The 18,196-nt window shown below is 42.6% G+C and overlaps 1 protein-coding gene across 1 annotated transcript in view; it reads left to right on the forward strand.

Moving 5' to 3' along the window:
• The window catches only part of dennd1b (DENN/MADD domain containing 1B), a 107,035-nt gene that overhangs the window by 37,875 nt on the left and 50,964 nt on the right, over positions 1 to 18,196 (forward strand). Inside the window, 6 exon segments of the mRNA XM_080506001.1 lie at positions 3,815 to 3,864; positions 4,759 to 4,878; positions 10,049 to 10,118; positions 11,942 to 12,022; positions 16,154 to 16,207; positions 16,830 to 16,940. Coding sequence (XP_080362127.1) covers positions 3,815 to 3,864; positions 4,759 to 4,878; positions 10,049 to 10,118; positions 11,942 to 12,022; positions 16,154 to 16,207; positions 16,830 to 16,940 — 486 coding nt within the window.

Genomic DNA, 18,196 nt, shown 5'->3' on the forward strand with positions numbered 1-18,196 from the left:
TAAAAGTGGAAGTTTAGGCCTATTTCGTTAAAAGTGGCGCGTCGCCCTGTGCCGCAAAGTTTCGTTGTGCACTTCCCTGCCGCGCTATTCTGCAGGGGCACAGTGCAAACCTGCACAGTGCTGCTGTTGTAAGTGTTGTTGTGCAGAGATAGTAGGACCGTCCACCGGGGGAACCCAGAGCATTCTGTCTCGCTGAGCGATACCCCTGTCTCCACTCACGATAAACTACACACGCACACACACACACGCACACACCAACCAGTGTTTGCCAATCCTAGCCTAGCAGCAGATTCCTCCCTCACGCTCCCCATCCCCACGCAAAGCTGCAAATATATTAGCTGCTGCTTTTTCTTTTGTCTTGGGAAAATGGCAGCAAGCGGGGGAGCATGTGTGTGTCTGTGTGTGTGGTGCGGTGCGTGTGTGTGTGTGGTTACTATACTAAGACACTGTGGAAGAACACCCCCTTTGTGCCATTCGTGTTTAGATATCCCAGTGGTATAGGGCCCAGTCATGGGAGGAGAGCTGCAGATGCCTATGAGCTGCCAGTGATACAGGTATGATAAGAGAAAACAGACAGATGAGGTACAGACAGATTGTGAGTTGAGGAATCACATACAAGCCATGGGTTTCTTTGGTTTCAACAGAAAGGAAGAGTTGAACCGCAACATTGTAGGGCTCAGAATGAAAGGGTTGATACAGACACAAAATACAAATAAACCGCTTTTGCTCGCTCACTTCAACTGTTATCTGGCCAAGTACTTTCAAATTAGGCAGTGACATTCTTTTGCATCTTACGCTGTCTTATATTAAGTATTGGTTGCAATCATAGTTTTGTCTATAATATAATGTTAGAGATCTACATGAGTAACATGTTTTGGACCAATCAGACCAGCGCTTGGTTGAAACTTTGTTAAACTTTGAACATGCGGCATGCTTTTACCAATTTTATCTAATAGCACATTGTTTAGACAGAGAAATATAGGAAATCAGTTTGATGCCTCCCCCCCCCCAATTTGATTACAGATGTTTTTTGATTGTAAAAGTTAAGGACACAATTATTAGTTGATATTTTAACTAGTCTCCAACAAATTAAGAGGAGTGACCGTCCTGCATAGGTAAATAAGATATAGATCTGATATTCCTTAACAAACCAACAACAAAAAACAAACAAACACAACAGTAATATGTTAAATCAGAAATGATCGTGAAATTATTCAAACAAATGTGACCAATACTATTCTGCTTTCCTCAATGTGAGATTGTTTTTGGCAATAATTTATGCGTGCATAAGCCTGAAATCCTATGGCTCCAGACTACTGTATAGACAAAAGAAAAGGCTCCCGTTTCACTAAATGTAACAATCTTTCTAAAATGGGAAAAAAGAATAAGAAAGGAGCTCTGGTCTGTTTTCACAAAACGTCTTGTAAGACGCGTCTCCCAAGGCTCAGCTGTCCAGTCTGTTTCTAATGGCTATAGACAGCAGTTTAATAATCCGTGTATACTGTAAGCATGAGTATACCTCAGGCGCAGGCTTGTAATGTATATATAGAACACGTCTGCTGTTTCTATGTCACATTGAACACGTACACAATAAACATCACTTCCTACTGGTCCTGTGTGAGATCAGAGTCTCCGCAACCCCTCGACTGTCACTCAAACACAGATACCTGATGTGGGCGGGGCTGTGACAACTTGGAAATCTGGCAAGTCAAATGTTTTTATTTGCAGGGAAAGCATGTGTGTGTGTGTGTGTGTGTGTGTGTGTTTGGCTTTGTGTGCCATATGCAGTGCGCCAGGGAGGGCTCTCTGGAACATATTGGTGTGCGTACATAGTGGTTAATAATAGCAAACGCATACAGCGATGGCAGCTCTGATGTGTGTGACAGTTTTACAGCCCGCACACGCCAAGTCACACACGTGTGTGTGTGTGTATGCACACACACTCCCACAACAGAGACAGAGACCCCCTCTGCCACCGAGACCTCAGTCTTTGTTGAGTTCTCAATTTTATCACAGATCTTGATGAGTAAAAAAAAAAAAACAACCACTTCCCACCCACCCACCTCGCCTCGCCGAGAGCCCCTCCCCTATGTACCACATGAGGGCAAAGGCACACATACAAACATATAGCCCAGTCAAACTCTCACCGCCCACCTACACGCAACTCGCACGCACTGACGCGCACACACAAATGTACATGCTTAACTTTCAGAATGAGCAGTTTTTGAATCACTCAGGCACTCGGATCTTACAGTCAAGTACATTAATGAACGCGCGCACACACACACACACACACACGCACACGCACACGCACACGCACACACACTCCCCTTCTGTTGTAGCTCATTGTTGCTGATGCTCGGGTGGTCTGTGGTGATGTTTTGTGTTTTGCTGGGGTGGCAGATTTAAGTTTTTGATAAGGCGGGGGTGGCGGGGTGGGGGTGGGGGGGGGGGCAGAGGGATCTGTGAGTGCTCCCCATGGTGAGGTCTTCACAAAAGTAGACAGCAACAGCAGAAGACACCCAACCTGTCGTCCAGATCAGTCTCTGGGGGGGGGGGGAGTCAGTGGCGGGGGAGAGCAACGCAGATAGACAGGGAACTAGTGGAGCAGCAGCATCACTCACAGCTCGGATGTGTCCAATCAGAAAGAAGACACAGACCTTGGGCTCAGTGGATGAGCTTGGCAAGCAAACGAAAGAGAAGAGAGAGAGGGACGGAGAGAGACAGAGAGACAGTGAGCGAGAGGCAAGAGCAAAGCAGAGCGCCCAGTACCCAGTACCCGGGATTAGTTTCTGAGCTTTGGCAGCGTCTGGCCAGAACTGAAAGAGACGGAGAGGTAGCAGAAAGACAGACGGCTAAAAGGACCTGGCGCTCGGTGCCGTTCTGGACCAGGGTAGTAGCCAGGGGGGGGGACAGGGAGACACAGTGACAGACAGAGAGGGACCCGGAGCTCGGTGGCTGTGTGGCCGGTCTGGAGTGGCTCACCCATATGGTGCTTCGCTCTGTTCCTGCTCTCTGTCTAAATCCATATGCCGCTGGTGGAAAGGTGCCCCCCCCCACCCCCTCCCACCCCCTTCATCCCCTTCCCCTCCTATTCCATCCTCGCTTCAAGAGCATGCGGTCCCTCACCCTCCCCTCACTCCCCTAACCCACAAGGGAGGTGTTGGGAGGTAAAGCCCTGAAGGCTTGTACCCCCCCCTCCACCCCCCCCTTACCTCTTAACCCCACAGAGCTGCTTAGCCTATTGTCACTACAATCTGCCACCATAGCCTTGGTGTTACACCCCCCCCCCCCCACACACCTTCCTCCCTCTCTCTTTATTTTTTTTCTGCCTTTCTTCGTGCTTTCATCTCCCGTTGGCACCTGATAATCGATGAACTTATTAACTGCTAATTATTCAAGCTGTGGATCGAGGATCCCTTCCCCATCCGTGGAAGAAAGAGACCCTCTCCACTCTGCCCTGCCAAGTGGTCCGCGTTGCCCATTCATTTGGATTAAGAGCATTTAGGCAGCACCATTTAGGATGTAAAGACTTTGTCAGATTGCTTATCAGTAACATTTAACAGTAATCCTCATTTTATTAACCCCCGTTGATAAGCACCCACTTGTCAAAGCCCCAGAGATTTTTTTTTTTTTTCCTATCAAGATGAACGACTTCCTACAATACACATGACCAAGTCCAGTCCACCTGGATCTTTGAGGTGCTTCATGTACCTCCTCCCTGGACCAAATGAAATGAAGCACAATTAATGTTCGTTTCTTGTGTATTTTGTGTGTCTAAAAAGCAAAATGTGTTTCTGTTGTGGTTTTACAGGAGGTCCTTCAGACGATACCAAAGTTCTGCTTTCCGTTTGACGTGGAAAGGTACGATTCCTCTCTCTGCTTCTTGTTTTTTTTTTTTTTTTTTTTTTTTGCTTTTTATATATATATTTTTTTTAAACCAGCTTACTTTCACCTCTTTATATCTACAGAAGCTGGGTGGAGTTTTTCTTATTGCACTCAAGTACACATGGGTGTGCCTGGATAAGGCCTTAAAGATTTATTTTAGATATCACACCTGTACAAAAAAGAGAAAAACCCTACCTGCTGTGATGAGGATGTGTTAAGTATTAATTGTATAATAATTGTATCATGACGATGCTGAGGTCATCGATGACATACCTGATATGGTGTGGACTGGAGTATATCACTAGTATGAATGTGAAAAACAAAGGAAAAGCCCAGAATACAAGGACATATTTTTCCCACACATTATATAAGTCCAGTCTCTCTGAAATGGTAAGAGACTGTTAGTTTCAGTATGGAAAGTGACACGTTAAATTCCCACTGTAAAGACCAAGAGGAGGGAGGGAGAGAGAGAGAGAGGGAGCGAGAGAGAGAGAGAGAGAGAGAGAGACTCCAAAGTCTTTTACCGAAGCTGAGCTGCTGCCATCTAGTGGTCATGCCATGCCCTGAATTGGGATTTATCTGGTGGTTTTTTGAGTTTTTTTTTCTTTTTTCTCTTCTCCTACAGTTTCTTTTGCAGTCATACTTAAATCACATGACATCACATCTGGACCTTGAATAAAGAGAATGAGTGCATGGTGACACAGCTGACAATGACAAGCAGTTTTTTTTGTTATATTGTCATTTAAATTTCAGTGATTGTGTGGATTTACTGCAACATGTTTTGTTTTACACTTGTTTGTTAATCCGGCTATTTTGTGGTGTGGTTATTTCCAAGTATATGCAACATGTGTCTCCCACATGCTTTCCCAGGGTTTCCCAGAACCAGGTGGGGCAGAATTTCACCTTCGTGCTGACCGACATCGACAGCAAACAGAGGTTTGGCTTCTGTCGCCTCACGCAAGGTTGCCGGGTTTGCATATGTCTGCTCAGGTAATACACACATTCCTTAAAACTAAGTTTAGATCCTATTTTCCAATGTTGTTTAAAAAAAAAAGTTTTATGTATCTAAATCTTTAACAGGGTGTTTTTTTTTAGTGCAGTTTGCATTATTTCAGTTTTATAAATGCATGTCTAATTTCTAACCGGACTGACAGCTGGATTTACACAAAGATGAGATGCCCTTGCCAAAACCAAATGTATCATTTTACATTTGACTTCTTGAATCAGAGTTGTGAAGCTGTGTTCAAACTCTCCCCTTTACCAGTCAAAAACCAAGAACTTTATTCCCCTTAACATTTCCTATGGATCATTCTCAATTCTGGGCCTTTAAGTTCTTTTTTTAAAAGAGGAATTTAGTTAATTTTTGGAGTGAACAAAAAGTTTTAATCAGCATTTGTTTGCATTCTCACACGTCACACTGAGCTGCACTTTATCAGAATAACACACTGATGTACTCATCTGCCCAAACAAATGTGATGCATGTGTCTATAATTATTCAGAAGTTGAGCAGGTTATTTTTATATATATATATATTTCATAGGTGGAGTTTTTCCCCCATCATAGATCCTGGAAAATATAATTTTCTCTGCATAATTACTCCCCAGCAAAGGCTATGATCATTTAATTCCCATGTAATTGCATGTTGACACAATGTTTTTACAGATGTAATTACTTCACCATCACAAAGAAAGAGGAACCCCTGTGGTAATCTCAATGATTGAGCTCTTGCACTTTATTATTGAAAGGGGGGGGGGGGGGGGAGCATAAAATAATTAACATCTTTAAATGAATAGTTGAACAAACAAAAACTGTAAAAAGAGCAAAAGAAAAGAAAAATATTTTTTTCCCTTTATTTTCTAAACTTTTTTTTTTCTAAAGCTCATGTCAGTGATGCTCTCCCTCTCGTGTGTGTGTGTGTGTGTGTGTGTGTGTGTGTGTGTGTGTGTGTGTGTGTGTGTGTGTGTGTGTGTGTGTGTGTGTGTGTGTGTGTGTGTGTGTGTGTGTGTGTGTGTGTGTGTGTGTGTGTGTGTGTGTGTGTGTGTGTGTGTGTGTGTGTGTGTGTGTGTGTGTGTGTGTGTGTGTGTGTGTGTGTGTGTACAGTCATGGGTTTGTCGCTGCCCTGATGAGCTACTGTGAAAAACGGTGTCCCTCCTCCCCACATCACCCACCCTTCCCGGCCAGCTTCCGTGGCCTTTGTTTTCTCTCTCTCTCTCTCTCCCTCCCTCCCTCTCTCTCTCTCTCTCTTTCTCTCTCTCTCTCTCTCTCTCTCTCTCTCTCTCTCTCTCTCTCTCTCTCTCCTCGTTATTTGACTACTGCCACAGTGCGACAGCAAAGACGCTTGGCCCATAATTATGCATGAAGCTTCGCTGCCAATTAGCAGAGGCTCCCCTGTCCATCTCGCTGAGTTAGACATGCTAATTCATTTGACATATGATGTATAAAATTCATTATGCATTCTGAGTAGTTTGCATGGCTTGCTTAATTTATAATAAGATAATGTATAGAAAGTTTTTTTTATTTATTTTTTGTTAATTTGAATTGTTTGTGTGCCTGCAATTATAATTCAATTTATAGTTGTTTTGTTTTGTTTTTTCAACCTGAAGAGAATTTCTAGTTTGAAAATGATAAATAAAAAAAATTAAAAAAGATCAAAATGAATAGAAAATGTCAGATATATTGCTAGTTTCTGCATTGCCTGTATACAACCTTTCTTTTAGTTTAAACCTCCAGCAAGATTCCTATAAAAAGAAATAGTCCGAGAGAAATTTAACCAAATGGAACCGACCTAATAAAATAAACACGGTCGTCCCATGAAAAGTCCATCGTTGAAACTTTATCAGAATAAAATCTCAGGCAACATGGCACACGGGAGTCTAGCGTGAATTACTTAAATGTAAATTTCCCCAAGAATGTAAAACAAACGTAATTAAAACAGTTTGGGTCTGTGATTGTTGAAGTGCTGGGACCATAAAATTGTCACCTCTGCTTACAGGAGGAAGGGGCTTAATGAGTGGGACAGTTTTATGTGGACAGACCCTTTGTAGTCTGGTTGCTAAAGTCAAGATCAGCCTCCCTTCAGGCGCCCCCCCCACCCCCATCCCCTCCCTCCACAGAAAATAATAATAAAAAAAAAACCCAAAATGGCCAAATTAAACAGAGAAACAAAGAACAAATGAAAAAAAAAAACATTGTCTTCTCTATCGTCCTCCATTTTTTTCGTCCCCATTATTGAAACGATTTTTGTACTGATCGTGTTTGTAGCGATGGGAGTTGAGAGCGTTTCTCAGTTTCATGTAGTGGAGCTCATTTTCGGCTCTGGTTGGTTCGTGGTCCATTAGTGGGTCGATAGAGGACACTTCCTTTCCCGTGCTTAACCCCTGACCTGAAAAAGTAAAGGTGTAATGCAATCTTCCTCTGTGCTGCCTACGAAAGTGTAAGATGAATTACGATCACAGGTGCATGCGCGTTAAAGGAGATTTAAGACTCATCTGAGGAACAGGAATAAGTTGTTCTTAACACTCAACGTGTACTTTATGGCAGCAAAACAGTGCCCCGGAACAAATGTTTAATCTGCAGTTTTATCCATAATAGTATAATTCTGCTTTCTTCAAGCATTTCTGGGGTCCGGCCTGTCTCGGTGGTGAGATATTTCGCCGCTGCTAGGTGGTCTGGGCCTTAGATAGGGAGCAGAATGTGCCGTGAGTGGGTCGCAGATTAACCGGTTCCTTCTCTTGAGTACATGGCACTTTGAGAAGACATGTGTTTAAAATGGCAGGAAAGATTGTGAGGCCCCCACGCACTGAGCACTCCCAGTGATAGATGCCTCTCTCTCTCTCTCTCTCTCTATCTCTATCGGAGGATTTGCAAAGCACAAACAGATCTGAGCAATGAACTGTGAAGAGTAGGAGTATCTCTCTAAGCTTTTCCAAACTTTAACTTTTGTATGTGCAGAGAGTTGAGCAGAGAAGCAGAACAATGGCTGTTTCTTTAAGTTGCATTCATTCGATTGGATCTTAATAAAGGGGGGCATTACCTATAGGGATATGTTGGTATGTTTGAAGAATATTGATAATTTGTGGTTGGCTGCCTTCATCAGTGATCATGCATTTTCCTCTGAAACTGAGGATTTACTGCACCTCAGTGTGGGAGGATAATGACTGTGAGATCTGTGAGGGCTGACAGCTGCTCTGACAGCAAGAGTCTTATTTACATCCCCTTCAGCTGTGAAAAATGAAGGATTAATGTCCAGAATCCTTGTTTTTTTTTTTTTTTTTTTTTTTTTTTAAACACAAACCATGAAGAAAATAATCCCCCGGCTTTGTTCCTCTCCTTAGTTATTATATTGGAATGAAGTATCTGAAACGGTGCCTTGGCGTAACCCCTTTCTCCTGTGCGGATATTTCTGCTTATATGCTGTTCGATGTGGCAGAAATAGGTTTTCAGGTTGATATCTGGTCAGCATGTGAATTAACATATGCATGTTTGATTCGGTCGCCACTGCAAGAGTGACCTGATTGCAGTAAATGTTCATGCAGATGTCAAAATATCGGCACGTTAAGAGGCTGATTGTTTCAGACTAATGGTCACTCAGCCCCTCTGATTGGTGCGCTTCACTGCACTTCCCCGGGAAGCCCAGCCTGTCATTGGCCCCTCGCAGACTTGGCGATATGAAAATTTGCATGGGCTCACTTTATTGTTTTCTTGTTGTTTGTTAATTCCAGTCTACAGAGCAGCCAGTGACCCATGGCCTGGAAACTACTGTCTCCAGCCAGCTGAAAGAGCAGGACTTTACTGACTTGAAAACTCGCAGTCAAAGCTTTAGCGCGGGATTTATTAACATTTGACTGAAACCCTGCTAATTGAACCTCTTTCTTACGCTTTGGAAAATAATGAATAAAATAATTAATATGACGATTCACATGCAACTCCCCCCCCCCCCTTTTTTTAACATATCATTAAGAACTACCTCTTATTTTGGTAATCAAATAAAAATCCACTTTTGATTGACTGGCTCATTTGGCCACCAATTTACTTTTCAACCTCTGTATCCAGCCAAGTTAATGAAGCATTAATGGGAGCCTCTGTTTATTTCATTGCAATGCTAAGGAGTCCTTATCCAGAGTGATTATACATGCCGTGTTCAAAACCGCATGTTAAAAACCCCAACTAAATGAAAAATTCAATAACTTGATAGGGACACCATGTTTTTATTATTTGATTGCATAACATTAAATGAACTGAGCACTCGCAGCTTTTTTGCCAAATGAAAATGTTGGCCATATTCCACCCAGAAAGCAAGTCGACTTGGCCAAGAATATGTCAAGTTTGTAAAGAAAGCCGTGCTGCAGATGCTTTAAGCTTATGGTGGGTGTACTTAGCAATTTGCTTTAACACAAACACTGCGGTATAAATTATTTTGGGCTTGTTAATGAATTTATTTATTTTACATTAATTACATAAGGCAAATGTTAGTTGTTGTTGTTGTTGTTTTTAAGTGCGTGAAGGACATAAAAAGAAGCAAGGAGCGGGGCAGAAGGAGGAGGTGTAGAAAAAAAGGGGGAGTAAAGAGGCATCATGGGCTGCATTTTTGTTTAGCCTCTGCATCTGGAAGCAGCATGCTTGTAATCCATAGCGTCCCTCCAAATCAGGCTGTGGTGTTGTTTTAAATCTCTCTTCTCCTTCTCCTTCTTCTCCTTCTTCTCCTCCTTCTTCTTCTTCTTCTCCCTCTCCTCCTCTTTTATTATCATTGGTTTCGAGAGCAGACATGAGAGGAATTCATAGCATGCGAAAGGCCCCGGATATGAAAGAATGCCATAATAAGGACGAGATAGCATTTACTTTTTCTCAGTACAACAATGACTCTGTGCTTTGGAGAATGTGTAGCTGGGAAGAGGAAACATTGTCAATGCTCGGAATGTATTTGATCTTTAAGCTATAGGTCACATGGGGAAATTATTTTTGGAGTTTCTGACGCAAAAGGTGGAGTTGAAACACAAAGTTTTTTTTTTTTTTTTTTTTACAAGACACAATTTTCAGGAGACAGACATGCTCTAGGATTGCTTGTTAGACACATAAATCACTGATCTTCTTTGATTCATTGCACACTATTTGTTTAACCTTTTTTTTTTCCCTGTGTACATTTTCTGTCTGACTCTTGCAGTTATCTACCGTGGTTTGAAATCTACTACAAGCTGCTAAATACCCTGGCAGACTACCTAACAAAACATCAGGTAAATCACACGTTTCATATGCATCACGTGCATCTGTGTCTGAAGTAAAGATTATGTGGTTGACGTAAAGTGAGATTTTCCTGGAAAAAAAACAAAACAATCCCACATTTGATTGTTAGAGAAACTTTATTGTGGCGAGATGTTTTCCGCCATTGTGTTTCTCTGCATGCTGCATGTTCTCTTTTGTGTGCAAGTTTTGTTCACCGTCTTGGGCTCGACTTGGTTCCTGTTGTTAGCAGCAACAATGTTGACATTTCACAGACCAAACACTGATCTGACACTGGCAGTTATTCCTGATGATTTACTGGAAAACAAATCGTTAGGGGGGAAAAAAAAAAAAAAAAAAATATATATATATATATATATCCACACACACTCCCTCACAAATATACACAGAGATGCTTGTACTTCACAAAAGTCTTTTCCCCTGACTATTCACTGCATTGTGCGAGCAAAGGGAGGGGAAGTGTAAAATATGCAACAAACTGGGGAGATGTGCAGCGTCGAGTGCATAGGGTGTAGGTGATGTTCCACTGTTTAGACTGGAGAGATGGGAGGAAGGAGGAAGGAGGGAGGGAGGAAGGAGGGAGACGGAGCCAGGGAGAGATGCAGCGAGCTTTGGGACCACTTTCAGTTGTCATGTAGTCGCTGCTTCTTCCAAGATCCTCAGAGAACTGTGATCAGGACAAAGTGCCTCGCTAAAACACACACACACACACGCGTGCACACACACATCCACACACACACACACACACACAGTAAAGTGAAGAGAATCCAGCAGAATAATCTAATATGGAGAGAGAAAAGCACAGCAGAGGAGGACAGTTTGTGTGCGAGGAAGGAGAGACAGAAAGATTGGTGGAAATCCTGGGTGACTGAAGTGTTAGTGTGCATGATTTGGTTTCTATTTACCCCACTGTCCGTTCCGGGCGGGAGGGAGATGTTGACAGACGAGGGAAGACAGAAGAGCGATGAGGGTTTAAGGCGAGGGGTAAATGAACTGTTTCCCCAGGCCGTGTTGCTGACCATGCGTGTGAGCATTGAGCGTCTCATGACAGGAGGCTGTTCGATTGCGCACACCCTAACACCCCTCCCTCCTACCCTTCCCCTTCCCTCGCCCTCTGTGTATATAGCCGCCCATCGCCTCTATTTGTCTCCACACACAGATACACACACATTTCATTTTTTTTTCCTCAAACAAGCAGTGGCTTGTTGCCAAAACCAAAACAAAGTTCTTGCAGGAGGCAGGGGAAAAAAAAATAAAAGAGTAGCGAAAACAAAAAACAACCAATATCCAACCTCTGTGATCGCAGTGGTTTAGTTTAAGTACAAGTTGCCCCCCCACCCCCCCGCTAGTGTTGTCCCTCTCTGCTCTCCAGCAAGAGACCCCGTGAGTGTAAATAGCAGTCTTGTCACAGAGCTCATAAATGCTGGAAGAATAATCTCAGAGCCTGTTCTGTGGTCAAACTAGCTCTCTGACAGCTTCCTACAGCCCCCGTCTTTGGAGTGGGGGACCCCCCGCTTTAATTACTGACAGCCCGCTCTCGGGCCGTAAATCAACGCCACCGGATAATAAGCGTCTGCAGCCCCGCACGCAGCCGTCTTTTAACCTCGCCATTTCCTCGTTAAACATATGTCAGTCGGATGTTGTCGAGCCCTTCAGGCCTCGCTGCAGGATTGCCCTCTGGTCTGCAGCAGCACTTGTCCCGGCACGGTTGTTAAGATTGACACATAACTCGTGACATCAACAAAACAAGTAAATAAAATTCGTGTGTCCCATGTCTTTTTTTTTTTTGCTTTTGTTGTTTGTTTCACTCCCTCAGGAAAATGACTTGAATGACATGCTGAATTCGCTCTATGATCTGCCTGTGCCAAAGCCCTTCACTCCAGTCAACCTGAGCGTGGTAGGTATAGATCTTGTATTCCCCGTTATCAGAGGCAAAGACAGCTCAGGCAGAGACAGAACGGAGGACAGGTAGGTTAGTCGTAGCAGTGTGCCGCCTGTGAAGGGGACTGTGGAGAAGAGGAGGAAGTAACACTTGGCAGAAGTAGTTAAAAGTGGAGCTGGGAGCACTAAAGATACTGTGTACTCTTTGAAGAAAAGGAGACATAAAAGAGGAAAATAAATCAAGCCCAACTGAAATGAAATTGACACAAAGAGGCTCAGACGAGACAAAGACGGGATCAAATAGATGTTGGGTAAGAAAAACAACCCAAAAAACGGATTGTGGACATGGGGGATAAAGACATGACACTACATAGATACAGATAAGAGACACAGAGGGCCCAGAGCTGACCATGTGTTTGTACATGACAAAGTAGCACTAAGAGGTTTTCCTGTGATAAAGCTCGGACCGCTCATGCTTGAACCTGAAGGGTCCGTTCACAACTCGTCATGTCTCCTGCTTATCGAAAGCTGAAATGGCCCGACGAGCTCAGGTTCCCTCAAAGTCTGGCCTGTCTTTCGAGGTAAACTCTCCCACAGTGTCCGCCGGTGCGTTTCCAGCCTATACATAAAACACTCACCCTGGAACTGTTCCATAAACCCGCTCAGTTCAGGCTGATTGCAGCAGGCTTTGGTGGGGCTGCTCAGCGCTTACTGTTTTGTTCACTAATATTAAATGTATTTATTTATTATTTTTAGCTGCTGAGACGTCATAGTGTAACGCTATCACAAGAGTTACAGTGTTAGCCTTTGTCCTTGGGACCTCTACTCCCTTTTTGGGCCAATTAAATGAGCAACCGTAGATTTTTTTTTTTTTTTTTTTTTTTTCCTCCAGCAGCAAAGGTCTCTGCAGGATACACATCTAATTACACAGTTGAATTTACAACAGAACAAGACTAATATGAAGTAATCAATATATCTTTAGCAAGGTTAACAAGGTCAATTAACATTCTTTTACCATTTTTTGGTGTTTTATTTATTTATTTATTTTTTCCCCTGGCTGTATATGTGAACAAAAACCTTTTCATCTGCATCTCAGAGCTGCATTGGAAAAGAAGCCCTGGAGAACAGAGGTGATAGCTTCATCTCTCTTTCTGGAGAAGCCACTAGTTTGATATTTAATTGATGAAGCAGAATTATTCCCTTAAAGAGAGTTTATTTTTTATTTTTTTTATTTTAGCATGGCAGCCAAGAAGAAGAATCATTGTCCCCTTTCATGTATGAACCCTGTTTTGCTCTTTCTCTCCCTTTCTTATTGTGCAAGAATGAACAGTTGTATATTGCCACTGGGCAAGTACTGAGAGATCAGCGAAGCAAGGAGCCGGTGAGTGGAGGGGAATGAGTGAACGGCAGAGAAGGGAGGAGGGTAGGAGGCTGCTGTGAAATCTGAAATTGCTGCTATACTAATCGCATGGGAGCCACGGATTTCCAATTTGGCCAAATAAGCTGCGCTATCTTTTTAAATATAACAAAAACAAACTATCCTGGGCCTTGGTGTATGTTTCTTCTCCTCTGGAAAACAATCAAACTTTGTAAATGATTAATGCCCTTCCACACTGCTATATTCTCTCTCTGAATATCAAAAGTTTTTTTTTTCTCTCTCTCCCCTTCTCTTTATGTTTAAAGCAAAGGCAATTGTGCTCAAAAAATCTCCTTGATGCCTTTCCAGTTAACCCACTTTCAATGTTTTTATATAAACAAGTCTTCGAAAGAACAAGAAAGAAAAATCAGATAAGCAAGCAGCCAATAAAAGCCTGGGTTGAGTTGAGGAGCATGGCTTGTGATTATCACAATGCCACAAATTTGTAGTCCAACGGGGAAATATTATTTAGCACACAGAGTACGAGGGGGGGAAAAAAAGAGAGAGATGCGCTGTATGTAGTTGTGGGTGGTTGTCCTAAGTCTTAGAAGTATTGCCCCAAGTCCACAATGTTTTATTACAGTTTATTTATTTAGCTATAATCACTCTTTCATTTAATTTCAATCGTTCTGGTACCAGTCTTTGTTTGCTCGGCTATGAATTGGTCTGATTGATAAAACATGGCTGAGAAGTAAAGATCATTTCATGCAAAACCAGGAATTCGCTCCAGTGCCAGTTTGGTCTAAGTTTATAAATACTTCCAATGTGGTACTCCTGGGAGGAGGCAAACATGAGAGCTTTAAAATGAGACATGCACAGATGTATAGGTCGTTATGTAGGTATGCACAGTACAATAGACCTATGAGTTTCCCTTAACTCACACCAACTTTAGTCAAAATAACAGCTTATTTACATCAAACGTAACTTTTGTTTGTTGCATGTCACTCCCAGGCAGAAAGAAAAGAGACTGGCCATTAGAGTTCCATCTTGCACATTCCAAAAATATTAATATTAATATCACAATTTATGTTTTTAATCTGCTAAAAAAAATACAAACATAAATCATAACATATAAAGTTATATATTGAACTTGTCGCTGGAATCAAAGTTGGGCGTGTCTGGTCAATTCAATGCTTATTTATCAAGTTTTCTTCTTTTTTTTAGTGCAAATGTTGTAACTTAATGAGAAGAAACTGTTACCAAAAATAAAAAATACATGTTTTGTCAATTGAAGTAGGTTATTATGATCGCTGTGCACAAGTTAAATAAAAACATAGCTAGGGTCATAGTAATTTAAGCCTTCAAACAAATGCCTTATTATAAATAAGGGGATGGGGGAGTTTACAAATCATCTACTCATGTATCTTTTGCCCAGCAGAAAAAAAGGCAAAGTCAAACCTTTGGATATTGGTTTAAGTTTAGATTTTGTTTGCACAACATCTGTGCTGAGCTAAAGTCCTGGTTGTCCTCTGGGAATTCAGTGTTTACGCCTGATAATGGCTGTGTGCACACTTTATACCAAACCACATGCAGGAAAATGAAGTTTGTTACAAGAGGATTAGTATCTTTATAGAGTATTGTCTTTGTTGTTAGTCTTGTCTAGTGTTTTATTGGCTTAAATAGAGCAGACTTCAGATTGACTTGATGTCCAGGTGAGGGGCAGTTGTAGAAAGGCTGTGCCACATTTGACCATCAGGTCACAAGATGGCACTGACCATCAACAGGTTAGGCAATAGGTTGTAAATGAATATAGTCACTTCTTATTGTAGTGTATAAAGATAATATTTTTTTGTATTGTTTTCTCCATAAGTTTTTCTGCCTGGCTGAGATGAGCTTTTTCGTCTTTTTCCTATATTTAGTCTCTATCATCAGACTCTCTCCTGCCCTGGTGGTGGCACTCTTTCCGGGTTGCTCTTTTTGAATGCTCTTAATTTGTTTTGCAGGTCTGCACTCATTTTCTCTTGTGATGCAATTTCATGTGTCTTTTATGTAATGGAATTGTTTTGCTGACCCTTATTATCCTCTGTTAATTTTTCCATCCCATCAAAAGTAAGGTAATCGATTTTTTTTTTTGTCACGCGTAGATACAATTCAAACATTGATGTTGAGTCTCGTGTTCCGAGAAAGGGACCGGTTTCCCGATGGTTTGAGTGAAGCCCCGGAGAAACGCAGATGTACTGAGGATGCGAGAGCGTGTGTGGAGAGACACAAGAGTGTGTGTTCACTTGGTGGTTTGTCTACCTCCAAACAGCACCTCTCTCAGGCCCCTTTGATCTGAACACTGAACCTGCCCTGCTCTCCCAAAGTGAGACAGGCAGCCCTGTGATCCTCCAAACAACCTGTGTGTGTATGTGTGTGTGTGTGTACGTGTGTGTGTGCGTGCGTGTGCGCGTGTGTTTTTTTTTCTCCACGAGCCTTTTTAATGCTTAAATAAAGACTCAGTTTTTCACCGGAGACATCACCCCAGCCTGAGTCTACGGGGAGCTGAGCTGCTATTGAGCTTTCTCTGTTCTGTAGGCCTGATAAAAGCATTGCCACAGTTCAGACACCAGCTCAGCAATTCATATAGACAGAGCTGAAGATGAGCCATAAATCATAGAACAAAGTGAACGGCCCTTTTCTCTCCTCTTCCCCTCATTCTCTTCTGTGTGAGTGCTATGCTTCACTTGTGACCTTCCCTCTTTCTTTCTCCCGCGTGTTTGTGTTTTTTTCTCTTTTTTTTTTCTACAGCACTCCTACTTCATCGCCCCGGATATCAATGGACTGCCAACTATCCCTGAGAGTGTAAGTATTCACGGAAAAGAAAGAGTAAAGAGAGAGGCAGAAGGAGATAAAGAGAAATCCCTTTCTTCTGAAAACATCTCTGCCTGTAATCGTTTTTAATCAAATACACTTGTCACCGTTTGAAATTTTTGCATCATCCCCTTGTTTCGGGTTTTATCTCCTATGGTGCTCCTACTTTTAATGTCGAAGTTCAATGATTGGCATGGGTATTACGAGGTTCACTGGAACTGAGCACACATTTTTTTTATTTTTTTTGCTGTTTCTGCTATTTAAACTTTTGTTTAAATTTTATGACGTGGGACAGTAGATGAAACGGTCTCATAGTCTGATCACAGATTGATTCCCTCTTTTCTAAACACGAGTATGTTAAAGGAATAACAGCCCCCTACGTAGTTAAAAGCTGCTTCCCCATAATTTTCTTCCTGAGAAGTAATATCTGCCAAGAATGAAGTCTTAAGTCTGTTTTGTTTTTTTTTCTTCAGCCAGTAAGGTACTAGATGTCTTTGCATGGCACACTCTGGCACTTCCACAGCCTGGAGCATCGACAATTTACTGTAGGCAAGTTTGTGTGAGGACAGTTTGTTATATACCGGAATCTCCTTCTGTTCCTGTCTATCTCCAGAGGAACCTGACAGAGTACTTTGTGGCTGTGGACATCAACAACATGCTGCAGCTCTACGCCAGTATGCTGCACGAACGGCGCATCATCATTACCTCAAGCAAGCTTAGCACTGTGAGTCCATCGCCTCCGAGTTGCTCCCTCAGCTGCAGTCACATTCTGTATCTAACCTGTCACGCTCAGGTTTAAAATAAGTCTGAAGACAGTCTGGAAGAACATTTTAATTTCTTGTCACGCTCTTCAAGTTGTTTTATTTATTTATTTTATTTGGTTTGCCTTCAAATTGAATGCAGATACTCAATTAACCAGACAAATGGTGTACAGTTTCAGTGTGGGACGGTTTCCGGAATTGAACCTGAGCCTCTTCATCAATATTCCAGCAGAATAAGAAACCTTCATGAGTGGGATAAGGCTATTTATCTGTCGTGGCTCTGCTGCTTGTACATAGAGTTGAACTGATCCCCCCCCACCACCACCACCAACAACAAATCCTGCACTTATCAGTTTCGCAAAGCTCTGATAAGCTGTGAAATCCTCTCCAAAGCTGGATCACATGCGACCATTTCTCCAATAACCGCAACATACAGAAAGCCTTAAATTATCTGTTATTACACGTCTAAAGCCTTTCAGATAATTTAAAGTAATTTCTGTCCGTCTCTATGAGGGAGTAGAGCTCTCTGTGTCTCTCGCCCCTCTCCCTCCCTCTGTTCCTCATTCCATCCCCTGTTATCTTGTGTGGCCGATGAGGCAGAGCCAAATGTTTATGACAGATGAGATCGGTGGGGGAAGTGATGTCATCCAAGGTCTATCCGTATCTGTGGTGTAGCCTATCTGCGAGCCCGCAGAACACTTCACAGCCGGAGGGGCCCCGTGGTGGGTGCTGGAGGAAAAAGTTCCCAAGGTCTCCCGTAGGAGCGAGCATCATGAGGAGCTGTTAAAAAAAAGAATTACCCAGCCCTCAGAGAGTTTCACCTTTCTCCCCTCAGCTCCTCAGACCAACAGCACCTCGACTCAGGGTCTCGGCAACACACCGTGCTGTGACACAAGTGGTACATGATGTAAATTATCAGACTCAAGGGTGAGAGTGTTTTTCTTCGGAGCAGGCAGAGGGGGGGGGGGGAGGTGTGGAGGTGATTTTTGTCTGTGATTTACACTTTTCTGCGGCTCTGAGACAAATCTCGGCTTGTTTTTATAACAAATATATGCTGACAAGATATTTTAAGAGCCTCCACGTCAGACCTTTACCTCTGTATGCCTTTTATCCTCTGCTATTCTTCATCCAGTCATCTATCTGTTCGTCTTCCTCGGGGAGAGGTGTTTTGGTTTTGGTAGCGATATATGTCAGGCACTGTAGTACAAAGGTATTTTCA

The sequence above is a fragment of the Blennius ocellaris genome, assembly GCF_963422515.1.
Source record: "Blennius ocellaris genome assembly, chromosome: 12".
Lineage (NCBI taxonomy): Eukaryota > Metazoa > Chordata > Actinopteri > Blenniiformes > Blenniidae > Blennius > Blennius ocellaris.